The sequence below is a fragment of the Pseudophryne corroboree genome, chromosome 7 (genome assembly GCF_028390025.1).
Source record: "Pseudophryne corroboree isolate aPseCor3 chromosome 7, aPseCor3.hap2, whole genome shotgun sequence".
NCBI classification, from domain to species: domain Eukaryota; kingdom Metazoa; phylum Chordata; class Amphibia; order Anura; family Myobatrachidae; genus Pseudophryne; species Pseudophryne corroboree.
This window is the reverse complement of record NC_086450.1, coordinates 114,124,314-114,143,797: the sequence shown is the minus strand read 5'-3', so window position 1 is coordinate 114,143,797 and position 19,484 is coordinate 114,124,314. Positions and strand designations below refer to the sequence as shown.

At 42.8% G+C, this 19,484-nt stretch overlaps 1 protein-coding gene and 1 pseudogene across 1 annotated transcript in view; one reads left to right on the top strand and one right to left on the bottom strand.

The window, feature by feature from the left end:
* LRP2 (LDL receptor related protein 2) overlaps positions 1-12,775 on the bottom strand; it is a 449,269-nt gene extending 436,494 nt beyond the window's left edge. Inside the window, exons 1-2 of the mRNA XM_063932587.1 lie at positions 12,715-12,775; positions 11,739-11,792 (exon numbers count right to left, since the gene is read on the bottom strand). Of these exons, the coding sequence (XP_063788657.1) occupies positions 11,739-11,792; positions 12,715-12,775 (115 nt within the window). The remainder of the gene's footprint in view (positions 1-11,738; positions 11,793-12,714) is intronic.
* On the top strand, positions 508-626 carry LOC134947348 (5S ribosomal RNA; annotated as a pseudogene).
* Positions 12,776-19,484: the final 6,709 nt, after the last annotated feature.

Here is a 19,484-nt window from a genome sequence, read left to right as displayed (position 1 = left end):
TTATACATCTTGCATACTTTCCAAGTTTGTTTTCTTTCTCCTAACAATTTCTATATCATTCTTTGTCCTGCATTTTCGATCATGGCATAATAGGAGTTATATTTATAAACCTTTGAGCTTACAATTTCACAATAACCTTCTTTTTCCCTTCAATAGGGTGATCCAATTAACAAAAGAGACGATTTCTCTTTGGATCATACACAAATATTGCGGCATGTTATCAGTATAACAGTGGTCTATATCTGCCTTATCCGTAGCATAAACCCATCCTCAAAGGTGCTGCACAGCACATAATGAAACATACAGGCATTTCCTGCGGGCCGAGAAATTATTGACCACATGATTTAAACCTACGTATACCTACAGATTTGGGATACATTCTGGTGCAATGATGGTTAAACATATATTGTCTCTTTAGAGATTACTCGGTTAACTTGGTAACAAGGTGCTTACCAATAACTCTCTACCATCTATATATCAGTGGTAGAAATTGCCATATCAATGCTGATCTACTACCATACCACACCGCGCATGCCCAATCTCGTCTGATCTTGGAAGCAATACGGTGTTGGGCCTGGTCAGTACTTAGGTGGTGGACCACTAAGGAATACCAGGTGTTGTAGGTTTTTTTGACGGCACTAATTTGGTTATAGTACCTACTCCATATATCCAAGTATTCTGGGCCTGCCAAATAAATGCCTTGTACTTTCATCAATATTTTCACAATTTAGCTTTACCAGGTGGCTCACATTGATTAGCCACTTAAGAGTGATTTAACACAATTGGTGTACCAATATTTTAATATAATACAATTAAAGGTTACATTTTAATTACTTTATTTTTCATATCATTGCTTATTACTCAAATCATTATTGTTTCCAAGTGGGAGTGCTCCCAACAAAGGTCTCTTTTTTTCTTTTTCTTTCTCCTTTACTACATATGCATTGGACCTATGGGAGCACCATCGACAATCACTGTTTATATCTACAAAAAATTATTTTACTGGTAGATGGTGATAAATTCCAGAATTCTTTTCTGACTGGTCGATTATCTTGGAAACCTCTTGCAATTATACTCTAAAATATAAACCACTCAGTCCTGTGCGGCATCCTTAAATCTAACTTCATACTGCCTAAATATTCAGATAGCAGTACACTTGTTCATAACTAATGCTGTCTAAAATGACATGTAGAATACTTAAGTATCTGAAAATGCACAGCGCTGATGATACAGGCGGATTTACAGAAGAGACAGAGCCCTGCAGTCCCGCAGATCAGCCCAGCTATGTATACACAGTGCGATATGTACTATGTTTTCTGCCGATCGGTAGTGCAAATCGCACCGTGTGTATGCACCTTTACACACACTATACAAATAGGGTACTGTATTTACATCCGACCAGTGGGTACATTTGCCAAGTGTTGACTTTTGCAAGCTTACGCTTCTTGGTGTGTTTAAGCACAAGATGTAAAACAGCAATAATATTAAATGCCAGACACTGCTTAAAAACCAAGCAAGCTATATGGGGCCCAGAGACAAGAAGGAGCTGGTGTGCTGGGTTGGGACTATAATGCCGGCGGTCAGGATCCCGGAGGTCAGCATCCTGACCATGGGAGCCTGGCCATCACAAGTGGGAATAGCCCGTTTGCCGGCATCTGGCTGCCAGCAATGTAAGTGGTTGAGATTCCGACCCCGTTCTCCTGACCGCCGGGGATCCCGACCGCTGGTAAAGCAACTACATCCCATTGTGCTAAATATACCCTGCTCTGATTTTCACCATGCAAGGGGGCCAGTATGTGAGCAGAATGAGGGGCCACAGGAGCCAAAAAGCTGACATTGATGCTCCTCCTGACTATCCTTTGGGCCTCGGTAATGCAACATTACACCAATAAACAGCACAGGCCGTGATGAGGAGCCCACAGTAACTTCAAAATGATTTATTCACTGTAGAAGGGAGATAGCGCTTACAGCATGTTCCCTTGAGTACTCTGCTTAGTACAATGGGTTCAGATGTAAAGGGATGCAGCATCAGTCTACACTCCTTTCACAAGAAGATTGCAGTCTAGCGGCCTGTCCTTAAAAATCTTTTCCTTTCTTACTTTCCAATGTGAAACAAATTGCAATCTAAAACAAGAAATGGATTACGTCACCAAATGAAGTTAGTTTGCAATTGCAACACCAACCAGACTGCCAGAATACACACTGGGGCCTCTATTCAATATGCAGCTAAGCTTCTACTCTGTGCTGGAGAACCACACAGCCCCATTCAAATGAATGAGATTAAATGCTTCTGCGGACTACAGCGACCACACAGTAGTTAACCCTTTGCTCAGGGAGAGTGAATGGCATTCTGTGACACCCTGGAAACCAAGAAACTGGCGGGTTTATCTCAGCTGACATATTAGTGCCAAAATAGCTCACTATTGTAGCCCGCAATCTCTTCATAACCTCTTAGCAATGGCTATTTGTATATAACAAGATGTTTTTTCAGCTTCTGCCAAACAGACCCCAACCCCGACTGGGTGTTTGTCCCGCTATGCTGTGACGTGCGGTGGGGTGAGGCAGGTGAGGCAGAGCCTTTCCTGTCATACTAACGTTTCTGCCAGAGTTTTGGCTGTATAAAGTATATGACATATACAAAGATTATGTTTGAAAATTTTTATTTGCATTATTCTAATAATTTTTATAGCAAAAACTCGGGAGTAAAAAGTCTATGGCAGGTGAGGCGAGGCCTAACTTTTACACTCATCTCTGATTAAAACATACTTGCCGACTTCTGGGCTGCTCTCTCCGGGAGAGAGCAGCCGGTCGGCTCATCAGGGCTGGCAGGAAGTGAGGTGACGTCCAGAGGGGGGCGGGCCAGAGGCAGAACGGGGCGGGTCAGAGGTGGAATGGGGGCGTGGCTGATTGATCGCGTCATGTAAGCCACGCCCCCCACTGTGTAATGCCGCTATTCTCGGCATTATACAGCAGGGGGCGTGGCTATGATGACGCGATTCAACAAGAATCGCGTCATCGCCTGCTTGGACCACCCACTTTACTCGCTAAGTGGGCGGCCGGGCAGGGGGTGACCGCTGAAATCGGGAGACTTGTCTGCCCTTCCGGGGGGCCGGGAGGGTCACCCGATTTTCGGGAGCCTCCCGCCCATTCCGGGAGGGTAGGCAAGTATGGATTAAAAGTAACCAAATTTCCAGGAGTTTATACTGCTGCACATGTGTATAAGGCACCACTCGCACACCTGTATTTACAACACTACGCACACAGGCAGTAATTCAGTGGCCCCCGGCAATTGAAAGTAAAGTGGCAGCTGATGCGATCACATTACATCGCGGGGATAAGCTCCTGTCGGACCCCCATCCCTACATGTGCAGTACTTAATTTCTTACTGCCACGATTAGCATTGATAAGGAATAATAATTAGTAAATATTCCGCTTAGCCTGTTTTATAGAACATGTATTACAATAATGTCTCTGTCACATGAAATATCAATTATTTTTATCTTTGTTTACGTTTATAAAATACCAAATTGAATTTCAGTGTAATTTTCTAACTGAATTTAATCACTGGGAAAAAAAAATATGTGTGGGGGTCTAATTCAGTAAGGCTTGCCTGTAGCAGCTTTGCAAATTAAATCCTTAGCAATGCAAATGCAGGAGAAGGTGAATAACACCTCCTTCCTGCATTTGCGATCACAGTTCACGATGAAGCTTACTCAGGCTTGCCGTTACAGCCAGGAAGGCTCGCAAGGCCAAGGAAGCTGCATCTTGAGACACAGTCCTTGGCCATGGCCAGGAGGCTCCCGAAAATCAGGTGGCACTCTCGGCCACCCGGAAAAAGGGGATACGGTCATTACGTCGACCACACTTAGGTCGACAACTATTGGTCGACATGCATTAGGTCAACATGGTCACTAGGTCGACATGGAAAAAGGTCGACATGCGTTTTCACTTCTTCTTTTTTTTCATTTTTTGAACTTTTTCATACTTTATGATCCACGTGGACTCTGATTGAGAATAGTAACCTGTGCCGAGTGCTGCGGTAGCGGAGCGAGGCACCTTGCCTGAAACATGGTGAGCGAAGTGAGCCATGCGAGGGGACACGGTGCACTAATTCGGGTTCCCGGTCACTTTCCGAAGAAAACGATACAAAAAACCCTCATGTCGACCATGTTCATGTCAACCTAATGACCATGTTGACCCAGTGACCATGTCAACCTACTGCATGTTGACCAAAAGTGGTCGACCTAATGACTGTCGACCTAAGTGTGGTCGACCTAATGACCCATACCCCTGGAAAAGTGGCCCGGCCGGCAGCGAAGCCCCCCCACTTCCAGGAGAAATACTCATATATCCCTCGCAGTGGGGGTGCCGATTATGTGATTTGCGTCATTGTGACCCCGCCCCCTGCCCCACTATGCCTGTAATCTCTACATAGTGTAGCTGGGGCGAGGCCACGATGACGCAATCTCATGGCCATGCCCCCTTCTCCTCATCATGCCCCCCCTTTGACGCGCTATGCCCCCTGCTACTCCCCATCACGCACATCCTGTGCCGTGCAACGCCCCCTCCTGAGCCAATCTGGCTGCCTCCTCCCGGTGGAGGCAGTCAGAATGTTGCCAACTATGTCCGTGGCCTCGCCACTTGCGGAAAATGGGGACAACACTTCCCTACCCCTGAACGCCTCTGCCTGTCAATCAGGCAGTAGCACATGCAATACTGCAATGCTATATGCATGCGCAGTTTCCCGACCATCGTGATACTGCGCTGGGGATCACAATTGTGATCCTTACTGAATTAGGTCCTAGGTCACACAGTTCACATACAGATGATTAATTAGCAGATGGATTACTAAATGGACCTTTACTGCAGTAGTCATTAATAAGTGACTAGCTGACTGTCCTATTTTGTACTGAGTCTATTACCGTTTTGCATGCTCATAAAAACATCACCTAATGATTGTACAGGTGTTAATCTATAAATCATTCATTCAGTATAACAGATTTTGAACAATTATATTTCACAATCACATATAAATCATTTGCAGGCTGTTGTCTCTTCCACAAAGTGTTGTGTTTCGTAATTATTTTACAGACATCATCACATTTGCATTATATGACTTAAGAGTGCAATTTATGAAGCTCTGTGGCCAGTGTCTGTTATATATCATCTGTTATCACTACTATTCGCTACGATAACTGAGGAAGTATCATAGCTATTTATGAACAAACTGGTACCAGGACAGCAGCTGAGATAGGCATCTGCAAAAAGTCAACACTATCAGTTTATTTCTTGGTTCTGATCCGGTTTTATCACTGCGCATGCATAACCAGTGGGCTGCACAAGTGCAAGAGCTGTGCAACCTCCGAGGGAGACCTCTCTCCATCTCATGCATCATACATAAAAAAACGGGAACACCAGCTATAGATGGCATTAGCGAACAGTACAAGCTTGTTAAATACCCCCATACCTTACGGGACAGCTGCTACAATCTAATTAGTACTGACCACATAAGATATCAATCACAGATACAGTTTTCTTAAATTCCATGATCCTTAAAATTGATATAATCCTGCAAACTGTTTGTTTTTGCAGTATTTAAGTGAGAGGGTTTCATAAGTAGGCTGCTTAAGGTACTGTACTATACAGTTCATTGTAAACGTTGTGAAAGAAATTGATTCTCCCACGCAAAATTGATAAGTTTCTCTTTTCTCCATTCTGTTGCCTGACTTCTTCATCTCACATGGGAGAAAGACTGAAATTTCATGTGCACACCAAAAAGGCTATTTAATTTATTATATATTACCAATTATCGTCTCGGGATTCAAATTCAAATGTGCTTGAATCCTTCTGTGATCTATATAAAACATAACTACAGTAATAAACAAAAAACAATAGTGCCCCGAATCCACCCACACACACCCAATGACCCAAATCCTTTAACCAGCCCTAGCAGGAAACAGACTAGGTTGGTTTCTATTACATAGGACCCTCTGCTACAGTGAGAATCAGCCCCATGCTGACTCTAGAGTGGCTACAAAAAAAAACAAGGACACATCAGGGTGCTACTTGCAACATTGCGATGAATTGATTAATCGCATACGGGCCCTCATTCCGAGTTGATCGCTCGCTAGCTACTTTTAGCAGCCGTGCAAACGCATAGTCACCGCCCACGGGGAATGTATTTTCACTTTGCAAGTGTGCTAACGCCTGTGCAGCCGAGTGATACAAACACACATTTTGTGCAGAACATGACCAGCCCCGTAGTTACTTATTCTGTGCGATGATTGCTGCGACGAAGGTCCCGGAAATTTACATCAGATACCCGCCCTGCAAACGCCTGGACACGCCTGAGTTTTTTCAAACACTCCCAGAAAACGGTCAGTTGACACCCATAAACTCCCACTTCCTGTCAATCTCCTTGCAATCGGCTGTGCGAATAGAAGCAGTGCAAAACAATGACGCTCTTTGTATCCGTACGCCACGCGTGCGCATTGAGCCCCATACGCATGCATACTTTTGCTGGTTTTTTTAAATGATCGCTACGCAGCGAACATCGGCAGCTAGCGATCAACTCGGAATGACCCCCACTGCTTCCTGGACAACTGTGTGGACTCAGGAGGTTAGTCGACTCTTGAAAGATAACCCGAGAAAGATCCCCCAACTTCAGGAGCCTTCAGGATATTCTAGGAGCCTAGGCAAGTATGATATATATCTAGAAGGTGAAAAAAAACCTATAGTATTTAAAAAGAAATAAAAACATATGTAAGTACTGTAGTATCAAATTGATAATAAATAAAAAATAACTCAACACCCATAACAAATGTTAATTACTTGGTATCCTGCCCTGTAATTGACTGCAATTTAAATACTAAAGTCCTAGTCAGTAAAAGGTATCAAAGAATTTCTTTATTTTGACTTTCATGAATACCAGATTTATCATTATGAATAGATAGATAGATAGATAGATAGATAGATAGATAGATAGATAGATAGATAGATAGTTTTATCTCAATTCAATAAATAATAATGCCTCTAATGAAATTAAATTCTCCTATACCAGAAATTACCATTCTGTTCATTTCCTGCAAATCACACACAGAAGTAAATCTGGATTAAGAGGGGATTTCTCTGCTCAGATTTCTATTCAGTCCCACATGTGAGAGAACATTTAAGGCTGTCTTGTTGAAAGAGTGAAGGTTCTTTTTTCATCAATTGCACATCAATCTTACTTTACTTTGCTACTGATACCTTCTTTAATTTGGACTTTGCCTCCTGGTTTTAGTGACTCTAGCAGTAAGTAATCTGACCTGCCATCCTCTCATTTACTACTTTCAAATTTTAACTCAGTTTTCTAAAGGTTTTGTCCTTTTTGTAACGTTAGGTGATGAACCTGCAAATTCCTTATGTGGTTCACTAACCCACTACAGTAAATTATTACAGGCAACCTAAGAAAGGATTGTGAGATGAAAATATATACATATATCCAGTTTATAACCAGCGTTATGTTCTCTGTTTATTTTTACAGATATAACCAGGAACAAAATAAATAAAGATATTACTTTTAGTGGCTAACTGTAATGGTTTAGATTAGAAGCTCTTGAGACCACTTTCAGTATCCTTTCTGAAAACTTTGCAGACTAGTTAAGCCTCTTTACCAAATAAGTTACCATGCCTAATGAGTAGCCAGGGAAACTTGCAATCTAAGGGGGGTATTCAATTAGCTGTGGCTATTTTCGGAGCTTTCAAATTCCCCACCCTTGCGTATTCAATTGCGGGACGTTTTCGACCACTTTTAAGGCATTTTTCGCCAATGCCTTTTCACTTCTTTTTTTTTAGTGAAAAGGCATTGGCAGAAAATGTCTCAGAACGGCGAAAACGGCCTGCATTTTTACCGGCGCAGGTGCGAAAACACAAGGATTTGCCGATCCACATGTTTTTTGCTCCTACTGAATTTTTCGCCTAGGCAAAAAAAACGGCCCTGCTATTGAATAGGACGAATCCCCATTCGCCCTAAAAAAACAGCGAAAGGGCAACTTTTTTGCCTATGCGAAATAAACAGCCCTTTTAAATATCCCCTATACATTTTAAGCACAGTAAGCCAATAAGGGGTATAAATTTAACATACTTTTTTTTTTTTCAGAAACTAATTTAAAACTATCAAGACAAACTATATCTCTGTTGTGACAGATGAAAAGTGTGCCTACGTCTTGTTATGCAGAGATTTTCACAGTTACTAATATATAACACATCTGCAGCTGTAAATGTATATATATTTTGGGGTTGTCTAACTCGGTGACTTGCGGTGAGGTAAATGGCTGTGGAGGCACTGACTAGTATCAGAGCCAGATTTACACACACACACACACACACACACACACACACACACACACACACACACTGTATATGAACACGAGGGTTCATGCGAACATTATACAACAGTGCAGCAGTATATACTGATTGAATTTTGATGAGTTTTGATCAGAGATGTGTGGACAAGGTAGGCAGTTGATGCAGTGCCTCTCCTGTCATAGACCAGTATACTCCACCGGTGTGACGAATTGGCACAAGCCTAGAGTAGACATTCTTATCAACTTAATGAATAATAATTAAATCCTATACTTTAATACTATGGGCATTGAAATTAAATGCATGCAGTGTAAAGGACAGGTGTTACTGGTACAGTATCATAAGCTCCAGAGATGAAACTTTCAAACATGAAGGGGAGATGTATCAATCCTTGGGAAGAGAGAGAGATAAACTTGGTAAATTGTGCAAAGGAAGAAGTCAGATTCTGACATTTATCTAGCACACTCTATAAAAAGTTATATGCTGATTGGTTGCTTTGGGCAAATACTCCACTATATATCTCTCCAAAGTTTGATACCTATCCTCTTAAGACTTTTCCAGAAAATGAGAGACATTGGTAAATATGGTGTATTCTAGTTGCAGAGAGATGCAAAACCACATCCCAAACGCTCTTTCATGATAATCATTGTCCACGTTTGTGCACCTGCAGCAGTATTTATGGGGTATACGGTGTAAGTACATGGCTTTGTGTGCCTGGATGGGTGGCCTCTGGAGGGGTATAAAAGTCTGCACTAGCCAGGGGGAGGAATAAAGCAGATTAGGGGCAATCCTTGTTGAGCACAGATTAGGACCTTTATGCAGAGTCAGTCTGAAATGCAATTTGAGATTCAAATACATGAAAACAGCAGAAGCAGAGTTTAAAGAAGCACTTTACATGGTAAAGAGCCATTGTTTTTCAGAAATAAAGAATGATTCATGCACACAATGGGGTAAGGGGAAGCCACACATCATGTATCTATAAGAGTTAAACTGAAAGATTAAAAATTGATATGTCTGCTTTGTGGATCAATTCAGATGCTCCAAGCGGAATACATACGATTCCCTGGCGGACGGGATGCCGGCTGTCATGATCCTAATAGCGGGATCCCGTTGCCAGAATGGCAGCAGCGGGGCAAGCGCTAAAAAGACCCTTGCAGGCTCACTGCGCTCGCCACAGAACAGTCTGTGTCGCTAGTATTCCGGCTACGGCATTTCACCACTTGTCAGGATTCCGACATTGGTATTGTGAGCGGCGGGATCCCAACTGGCGGTATTTTAACTGCTTCCCCTCCAAGCAGCGCTTCTGCTGCGACACGGGATTCCAGAGTGTAAGTATTGAAGCAATGGGTGCAGGGTGTGTGGTGTGGACCCCGGGGGGTCCGTATGCACCACACACATTTCAACCATTATAGATATGCCAGTGAACATGACCCATTCCAGGAGGAACAAAATGCCATGTTCCTGGACTTCCCTCTTAATGTAAAGGTGGGTACACACTAGGCACACACTAGGCAATGTGCTCAGCGAGCGACATCGCCTAGTGTTTCAACTCCCGGGTCGGGCCGCCCGGCGGCGGGCATACACAATGTACGGCTAGCTGGAGCATACAGCTTTGAACGATGAGTTCAAATTGAGCTGCATGCACAGCCGAGACCGAGGGTCGTTAACGACTTGCGGGGCCGCACATCGCTCGTCGTCAGCTGCATACACACTGGGAGATATAGTAAACTATATCGCTGAGGAGCGGGAACATGAGCGATATAGTTTACTATATCGCTAAGTGTGTAGGCACCTTATGATTGCCGTCACCTGTGTTGAACTTATTGATAAGAAAGGTGTTACAACACAGGTGATAGCAGTCATAAATTAAGCGAAAGTCCAGGAACAGACCATTTTCCCTCCTGGAATGGGTCATGTGGCTGCAAGGAGAAAATACAAACTCCACGCAGATTGCATATCAATAATATCTACACAATATACATGTAATAGGAGCAGTAGAGAATGGAAACTGAACGCATAGTGTATGAAATAAGGGGTTAGCTCTAAAAATAAGGGTGTGGGTCATCAGGTAACTTGTCTATTTATAAGTAGAGTCAGAGACTGACAGACCAGGCCAGAGGTGTTTATTTCCTAGCTCTGCCTGTAAACATATGTCTCCACCTCTGTGCTGCCAGTAACAAGATGCTACAGTCAGGTCACAGACACTGCTAATACTCAATTAGTCTGATTATCTTTAGCAGTGACATGCCTATCCAAGAAGTTTAGACCAGGATTTCTCAGTCTTTTTGTGTAATAATTTTGTAACATTTTCTTACAATGGGCTCGATTCAATTCAGCGAGAATTGAATAGCGCTGGGATCCGTCTCCCGTTGGTATTCAACTCAGTGCGGTATGATGCCCGACAAAAGTCTTTCTTCTCGCACCCCTTGAGGGGTGCGAGCAGAAATCCGGCAAAAGTGCTGGCGCAATGCTGTTTTCTGCCCTTAGCACGGTGGAAACAGCATCGTGCCGGACACTTTAGTCGGAAAATGACGGTTCTTACGTCAAAACGCGCTGTTTAGTCCATGAGAACCGTCCTTCTCAGACATACTGTAACAGCATGCTGAATTTAATAGCACCGGGAGCTAATTCCCGGTGCTATTCAATTCGCGCTGCATTGAATCAAGCCCAGTGATTTTTTTTAGACTGTTTTGAATATTTTTTGAATATAATATACTGTTTTGAAAATACAGTACTATTAATTGATGCAGCTGCAGTGGGTTTGCAATTAAGGGCTTGGTGGGGTTAAAGTATCAATCAGTAAAAAGTGGACCAGTGGAGAAGTTGCTCATAGTGACTTACGGGTACATGTACTAAAACTCCACTTATCGTGGAGATTAAGCCTCCCCTGCTTCACCATCTATCACTGTGAGGCAGTAAGCAGCTACCGCAGTTGTTCCTAATAATAGCCCCGCAGAGGAGAGCGCTGTCACTCCCTTGGTCGTGTCAGGCAGCAGAGCAGAGATTGTGCAGTGACTCATTCACTCAACTCTTTCCCATAAAGCTGAAGCAGTGAGTTGTTTTTTTGTTTTTTTTTCTGGCAAAACTTTATTGACACCTGTCGTCAAAGTGACAGAAAACTCAGTTCATGTTTGTGAGGGGAAGCAGATAACAGGACGCCTAGGGTAAAAGTTATGTATTGAAAAATTTGTTAAAAAAATATTAGATTAAGTAACTGTTACTACTTGTCATTCTTATGTTCAGTTATATGGTGGGGATGTAGTCAGGATACCGGCGGCCGGGAACCTGGTGGTCATGACCAGTGGCGCCGAGAGAGGGGGGGGGGAGGGTACAAATTACCTGGGCCCAGGTCTGATGGAGGGGCCCGGTGGGGGCTCAGGTCCCCCCCTTACCTGAAAGCATCAGCTGCAGCTTCTCTTCTGGGCTGCAGTGTGGCCAATGAAGTGCTTAAAATAAAAATTAAAAAATCTGTATTTTTTTCTAAGGGTGCCAGGCCATGCCTCCTGTGATTAGGCCATGCCCCCTGAAAAGTGCCTGAGCCCAGCCAGGCTCTCTACTGCCCTGACAGGGAGGCATGCCATGCTCCTGTGAGTGGGTGCTTCTCGTGTTCTAGACACGCCCCAGAAAGTTGTTGTACCGGGGCCCAGGATTTCTCTTGGCAGCCCTGGTCACGACACCCAAGGAATGGGAATAGAACCTATGGCGAGCACAGTGAACCACCGAGCCCGCAAGGGGCTTTATTGCGCTCGCCCCCCTGCTGGCATTCTAGCTGTCGGGATCCCGGCGTCAGTATTCTGACCGCCAGGATCCTGACAACCGGGATCCCGTACTCAACCCATATGGTGGTGTACAGTTCTACTTCTGATTGTCTATATGTTTTATGATAGACAGCTACCAGCACTGGCTTTGGCTATCACTTTGACCATGGTCGTGGATTACTAACCAAAGAGACCCCTGTAAGAGCCTCACGGCACCCCAAGGTGCTTAGGCACACAGTTTGGAACCACTGGCTTAGTTCCTCTTTCCTATAATATATTTTACAAGTAGAGTTTATTTTTGCCCCTCCAAATGAGCAATATTTTCCAGTGCTAGGCCAACAGACATTGCACTGGGGATGGCTATCAGCCATCAATGGTTTGCGGCCAGTGGTCGATGATCTCGCCATGGATGGTTCTCTACCTTTAATAGCAGAGAAGGCAACAATGTTTTTTTTCCCTCTGGCTCAGGTGGCATGGAGCTTAGCAACATCACCAATGCACCTCAGATAGCCTGTCCTCCTTCTGTGATTGGCCCATTGCATGCCAACTCCCACTCAGAGCTGCTGACTGTACAGTGTGTGTGTTGGCCATTAATGTGGGATAGCCATACCTGCATTGACCAGCACTGCCCCACACTGGGGGAGGGAAGCTATGGCTTCCATCTCCCCCATTTCTCCGGTTCCTGGGGATAAGAGAGTGCACCACACATATAGTAAGCCTGGGGCGAACTCAGAGATGTGAGACAGTAATACTAATCAGTATGCCATTTTTTCTGACTTGTATAACTTTAATGTGAACAGTAAACAATGTGTATTTTCTTAAGCTAGTTAACTATATGCAGCGCCGTAACAAGAGCTCTAAGTCAGGGCTGTCTAGAAGGGGGTACTGTTTACCCAGGCCCACGATTAGGCTGTGCAGGCCCTATCCCCCTTGTGCATGATGTCATGACTTTGTGCATAGGGAGCAGGGCCACCGGCACCAAGAACTGCAGCAATGGCCGGAATGTCTTGAAGATGCTTTAGGCAGCTGTAAACATGGCAGGGTACCTGTCTATAGCATCCAAAGGAATTGTTGCAGGATACTGGCTGCAGCACCCTGCTAGACAGAAGCAAGGGCCATGGAGAGAGATAAAGCACTAACCAATCAGCTCTTAGCTGTCGTTTTTCAAACACAGCCTGCAAATCGAGAGCTAGAAGCTGCTGGTTAGGGCTTTATCTTTCTCCATGCATTAATTAACAGATCCCTCTATCTCTCTCCAAAGTTTGATAAAGTTTTGTAACCGAAAGCTTCAGGAGAGAAAAGATAGACATAGAGTACTGTAATGCTGATTATTCTGCAGGATGACAATCATGTACTATCATAATTTACTCTACTTACTTTTCTTGCCATGGGGAAGATGTATCAAACCTTACAGAGAGATAGTGTACCAATCACTCAACTTCTAACTGACATTTTACAGGCTATGGGGAATGTATCAAACCTTGGAGAGAGATAAACTACCAGTCAATCAGCTCCTAAGTGCTATGTCATAGGCTGTGTTTGAAAAATGACAGGAACTGATACTTTATCTCTCTCTCCTCTATGTCTCTCTCTCCAAGCTTTGATAAATCTCTCCTTATGTTTGAAAAATGTCAGAAGTTAGTTGGCACTTTATCTCTTTCCACTTTAACTTTCACCAAGATTTAATACATTCCCCATTAATGCAGTGAGTAGTCTGTTCTTGTATGGTGGTGCACCATGGGTCACTGACATGCACTTGCTTACAAGGTGATAAGCTGCCAGCATTTTCCTGAAATAAATGGTAGATGTCTAAATTATCCATGACCCCTGGTAAATGGTCAGTTAGGTACACAAGAATATTGGAAACCAAGGTCCAGATTTATCAAGCTTTGGAGAGTGATAAATAGCATGGTGCTAAAGTACCAGCCAATCAACTCCTAACTGTCATGTTACAGGCTGTGTTTGAAAAATGACAGTTAGGAGCTGATTGGTTGGTACTTTATCACCGTGCTATTTATTACTCTCCAAGGCTTGATAAATATGGGCCCAAGATGCTTATTTACAAATTGAATGAACACCAGTGTGACTGGATGATCTACCTGATGCACCTAGTCCAGGAACACCACTGTAGTGTAAACTTGAAGTGCGCCTAGGTTTGCAGACAGACAAACCTAAAAGGTTGTACTGTACAAAAGTGTATACCTCACATCAAAACATTCTTGCCTAATTTTCAGTACTTGAACAGTCCATACAGTAAATGCAGGCAGTGTCGGACTGGGGCATAAAGGGTCAACCAGGGGGATGCAGCGGTAGGGGCCCATGCTCAGGGGTGTGGCCAGCCTTCAGAAGGGGTGTGGCCAGACAACACAGAGGGTTGGCTAACTGAGCATGCATGGTCTTGGCTCATTAATAAATATAGTTCATACATGATAATGTACCAAATGAATAACAGCAATGCACTGTAGAAAATACACCATGTAGTCATGTGCAGTATAATGTAACATACTTTAGGTATAATGTATAATTAAATTGCACAGTCTGCAGCCTGATCCCCAAAGGGAGTGAGTCCTCAAGCCATGGGGCCCTCCGGTGGTTTCATCTGTACCCCTGTGAGCCACACTGAGTGCACGGGGGTGGAGGGCAATAACAGCTCTACCGGGCTTCCGAGAGAGAAGTAAGTGGTCATATGGGGTGTCTTATTTACAAGTGGCACTTTCTTCATTTGAAGTTCACTGTAGCGTACATTGGTCAAAATACACCTAGAAATTCTATTTACCATCGACTATAGGATAAGACCAATAGCGGCTCCTACCTGTCTGGGGAGGAAGAGAGGAAAGGTGAACCCTGTCAGCCAGGTCCCGACACCTGCGTAATGGATCTGGCAGGTGCTGGGACCGGTGCAAGCGCACAATCGGTGGTCTGACTGCGCATGCGTGAAATACCAGCTTCTATGGACTGTATCGGCTGTGGCCCATAGAAGCTGGATTGGGCATTACGAAAGGCAGGGAGTGGCTTCCTACAGGAAGCCCCCTCTCTGCTAATAAAAGCCGGTCTGGCAGTCTCAGAGGGTAAGAAGTCCCTAGCAGTCACAGTGAAGCCAGTGCAGTCACGGACTATATCTGGCTTCACTGACACTGAGCTGGGTGGTGAATTTTACCGGGAAGGGTGGGGGGAGCATAGGTAAAATTCACCACTGGATGAGACCCCATTTTCAACTCATAGTCGGTGTACAAAGTGAGAGAAAATGGCAGTACACCCTTGCACAAGCAAGAATTCCCTAAATATGTACCCTCTCCATCCCTATATCTAATTTCAATTAATCTTGCTCCACAAGATAAATAGTTCGTGTTTACACTGCTCAGCAAAACTAGTGACATCAGTGCACCCACCCTGCCACTCTCAGCTCTGCAGACGTCTGCTCCTGCACAACTGCTGGCATAGTGGTGGGCAAACCTATACACACTGGTGCAACTCTAGGTTCATCTGTGTAAATCAAGAACGGCAGCACAAACAAGGAGGATATTACTCCGAACCTCAGTTGTGTTGCATTTGGAAATTCCCCTTTTGCTTGTTTTCAAGTTATAAACGTAGATCATGACATAGACTTGAGCACCAGAGATCCAGTTAGAGATAATGCTGCCTCACGCATTCTGAAGGAATATTTGCTAAATTAATAAACGTACACAGTCACCCCCTCTATACAAAGCAATGAACAAAAATTTCAATTAAAAATATCAAAATAAATAAATTCAATATAAAACTATATTGCTCCATGAATACTGTTGCCCAAGACAATGCATTGGCCATTGGCTTATATGATAAATACAATGGACCCAGCACACTGTAACACACACAGGGGGAGATGTGTCAAACCTTGGAGAGAGATAAAGTACAAGCCAATAAGCTTCTTACTGCCATTTTACAGGCTGTGCTATAAAAATATATGTCAGAAGCTGATAAATTGGTACTTATCTCAAAAACACATCTTACCCTGCAAACACAAAACAATACAATTTACAACAGAAAGCGGGGTAAATGTGACTTTATTATTAAGATACTGGCTTTTTCCGACACAATCTAAATGTTGCCTATCCTTTAAAATTCATGTTATATGATCATTCTGAATGTATGTGTGATGCCTGGCAGAGTATTCCAAGCAAAATAATATTCCCCTGTAAAATACCAAAAAGTCCCTGGGAATAATTTTCAAATATTGGCAAATACAGTATGATATGTGCAGAAATCAATCACTGGAGAGCAAGGTTTCTGATTGCACAGTTGAAGGGAAATCCCTTTAAATATTTGTTTCTGGGATTTTTGGGGAAATATCAAAATTGTAATATATACAAAACCAATTGCACCTTTGCATATTAGATTACCATATGGTATTATTCTCATTACACACATGAATATTTAATGCAGAGGAGTTTTTCTTTTTAAATTGAAACAACTGTAAAATCTAGTAACTGTGATAGGATGGGAATTGTAGTGCTCCACAGTGTCCCTGGAAATGATTTCAAACGGTTGGCAACTTTGTGACTGGGGTGTTTCCACCAGCACTAGATGTATAATTACTTACTTGATTCTCCATAAGGAGCTTATACCAGGAGTTGAGGAAAGAAAGCTGCTTACAATGTGAATATGTCTATGCAACCCTGCCGTGGCACCTGCAATATGTGAGCCAGGAAATCAGTTTTTACTGCACAGCTAAGCAGCCTGTAACAATGGGCCTTCCTTTTCATTGTATGACAATTAAGTTGTACACAGGACAGGGGCTGACTGTTAGAAAAGATTTTCCAGCAGCACAGTGAGGGAAGACTCCATCACGGATAGATTAGGGGCACTGGCTCTACGACTCCTAGATTGTCCGACGGTCACATGCTAGTGCCGGTTGCTAAGCAACCACAAAGCCCAGGGAAAAACTTCTTTCTAAACTCGCTTTCCGTGGCTAAGAGAGGCTTTGTGCTTCAAGCAGTCTTAACATCTGTTCCAGGCTAGACTCACAGTTTTCTAACTGGGGAGAATGAATCTCCCTGGCCCAAACATCAGACTTCAATGAGGATTCAAGTGGTCTAGCCATAGGAACCAGTACTGTGGGTGCTGTTTGCAGGGCCGGCAACAGACATCTTGGGGCCCGGTACAGTGATATCTCTGGGGCCCCCTCAGAGCGACGGAATTTGCTGCGCTATATAATAAACTGTTATTAAATAAGTATATCTATTTTTATTTATCTACAGTATACAGAGATATAAATATGTATATCTCTCCTTCCTCCCTCACACACACCACGGTCTGTCTCTCCCCAATAACTCCATGATGATTCCCTGCTGGACACTAAGTGGCATATACTTGGGGCCCCTCTGATCCTTGGGGCCCGGTACAGGTGTCCCCTTTGACCCCCCCTGTTGCCGGCCCTGGCTGTTTGTGCTTGAGCATCCCGAACATTTGTGCTGCATGCCAGTTTTCATTCATGTAGGGGAAGCCCTCAATCATTTTGAAAAGTTGGCTCTGATGGGTTTAGCTGCTTATTATAGAAAAAAGAATTTGCAAAACATTAACGGCCAAACTCTAGCTCATGAAATACAATTTTGGGCAGTAATAATGCACAGAGTAGTGAGTTGTATGAATGGGGGAATAACAATTCTTGCACACAAAGGGGGGTATTTATCAAAGCTTGGAGAGATAAACTTGTGAGTAATAAAGTACAACTAATCAGCTCCTGTCATTTTTCAAACACAGCCTCTTAAAATATAAGGCAGAAGCTGATTGGCTAGTATTTTATCTCTCACAATTTTATCTTTCTCCGAGCTTTAATAAATACCCCCCAAAGGCTTAAAAGCAGCTTTTCTATAAAGTCTTCCCATAGTTACACAGAAATCACAAAAGCTGACACAAAAGCTAGCTTCCTTCTGCCTACAGGGAAGTCACGGTCCTAATAACATTAAATTCTAGTTAAATCCCATTTTGCAGTCACACACAGTGACAGGCGATCAGTGTTGACTAGAAGAGTAATGGGCGCAAGCGGCGAAACATGCCATACGTTTATGCTCATCATTTATCTAGTAAAGACATATAATTATATTATGTACCATGGAAGTATTCAAATTCTATTCTAGGATCGTTGCAATGTGAAAATCACAGTACAGCACTATGATAAAGTGTTGCAGCAGGCAAATATTGAAATCAATACTATTATATTGTAGAGAAAAATAACTCACTATTTGCAGTAGTTAAATAGATGACATAACTGTTTTTCTAGCTCTTAAAAAAATGAAAAACAATATTATACTGTAAGGATGTGTACAGCTTGTCTCAACAGTTACCTCTTATTAAGCACTTAAAAATGATAACAAGGACATACTAGATACTGTTATTCAGGTGAAGTAGAAGTGTCCTGAGTACTAGGTCAGGCAGCATTAAATTGTTTACAGTCTTACCCTGGCCATTGGCAGTCTGTATGCAGAAAGTGATGACTATAAGGAAAAGAGCCACAGATCTCTGCATTCTGTGGAAGTCTCCCATCTCTGTCTCATGGAGAGAGTGGACCAGCCTGCAGACAGTGAGCTGGCCCAAGTGACACAAATGTGAATTCCTTCTTAAGTAGCCAAGTGGATGTCTTTTATTTCTTTTCCAGCTAGTTGTGGAAGAAAGGCGTGTTCTCCAGCTGAGGCAATACACTCCCACCCTCCAGACATCACATAAGCTCTTTAGATCTTTCAGCCAGGGAACCAGCATGAATGAATACAATTACAATCCGCTATTCTGTCATAACTGCCTTGTCTATTTAAGATGGGTTATAAAGAGGAGGGGTCGCTTACACATAAAAATTCCTTGTATAGGATCAGAAATAAACATTAACATTCTATAGTGTCCCTGCATATTAAAACAATATACTACTAAGATAGCAATATTTAAAAGTGCAGTATAGGATATAAATAATATGCTAAATATAGCTAAAATATCTGCACATAAAATACAGGAAGGTATAGATTATATATGGGTAAAAGTAGCAAAAGAAACCTTTTTTATCACTTTTACAATAACTAGTATATTTATGTTTTATATTTATGTATTATGGTGATTATAAAAGAAATCAGAACATTATGGAAATACTTGCTAAACATAATATTTATGAGGAAGTGAGCAAGCAAACTAAACCTTCAAAGTATGTTTCATATAAAAGTTGAAAAGAATCCAGTACACAATAAAATATTAATATCCTAGGAATATATATATATATATATATATATATATAATTATTATTATTATTTTTATTTAATGTAAGATATTTAGTAATTTCAAAATTGGCCCCGATGCATGCTCCTACGGCCTCTGAGTTCCCCCAGCGATAAATTGCTTTGAATTTCCAACAATCCACAT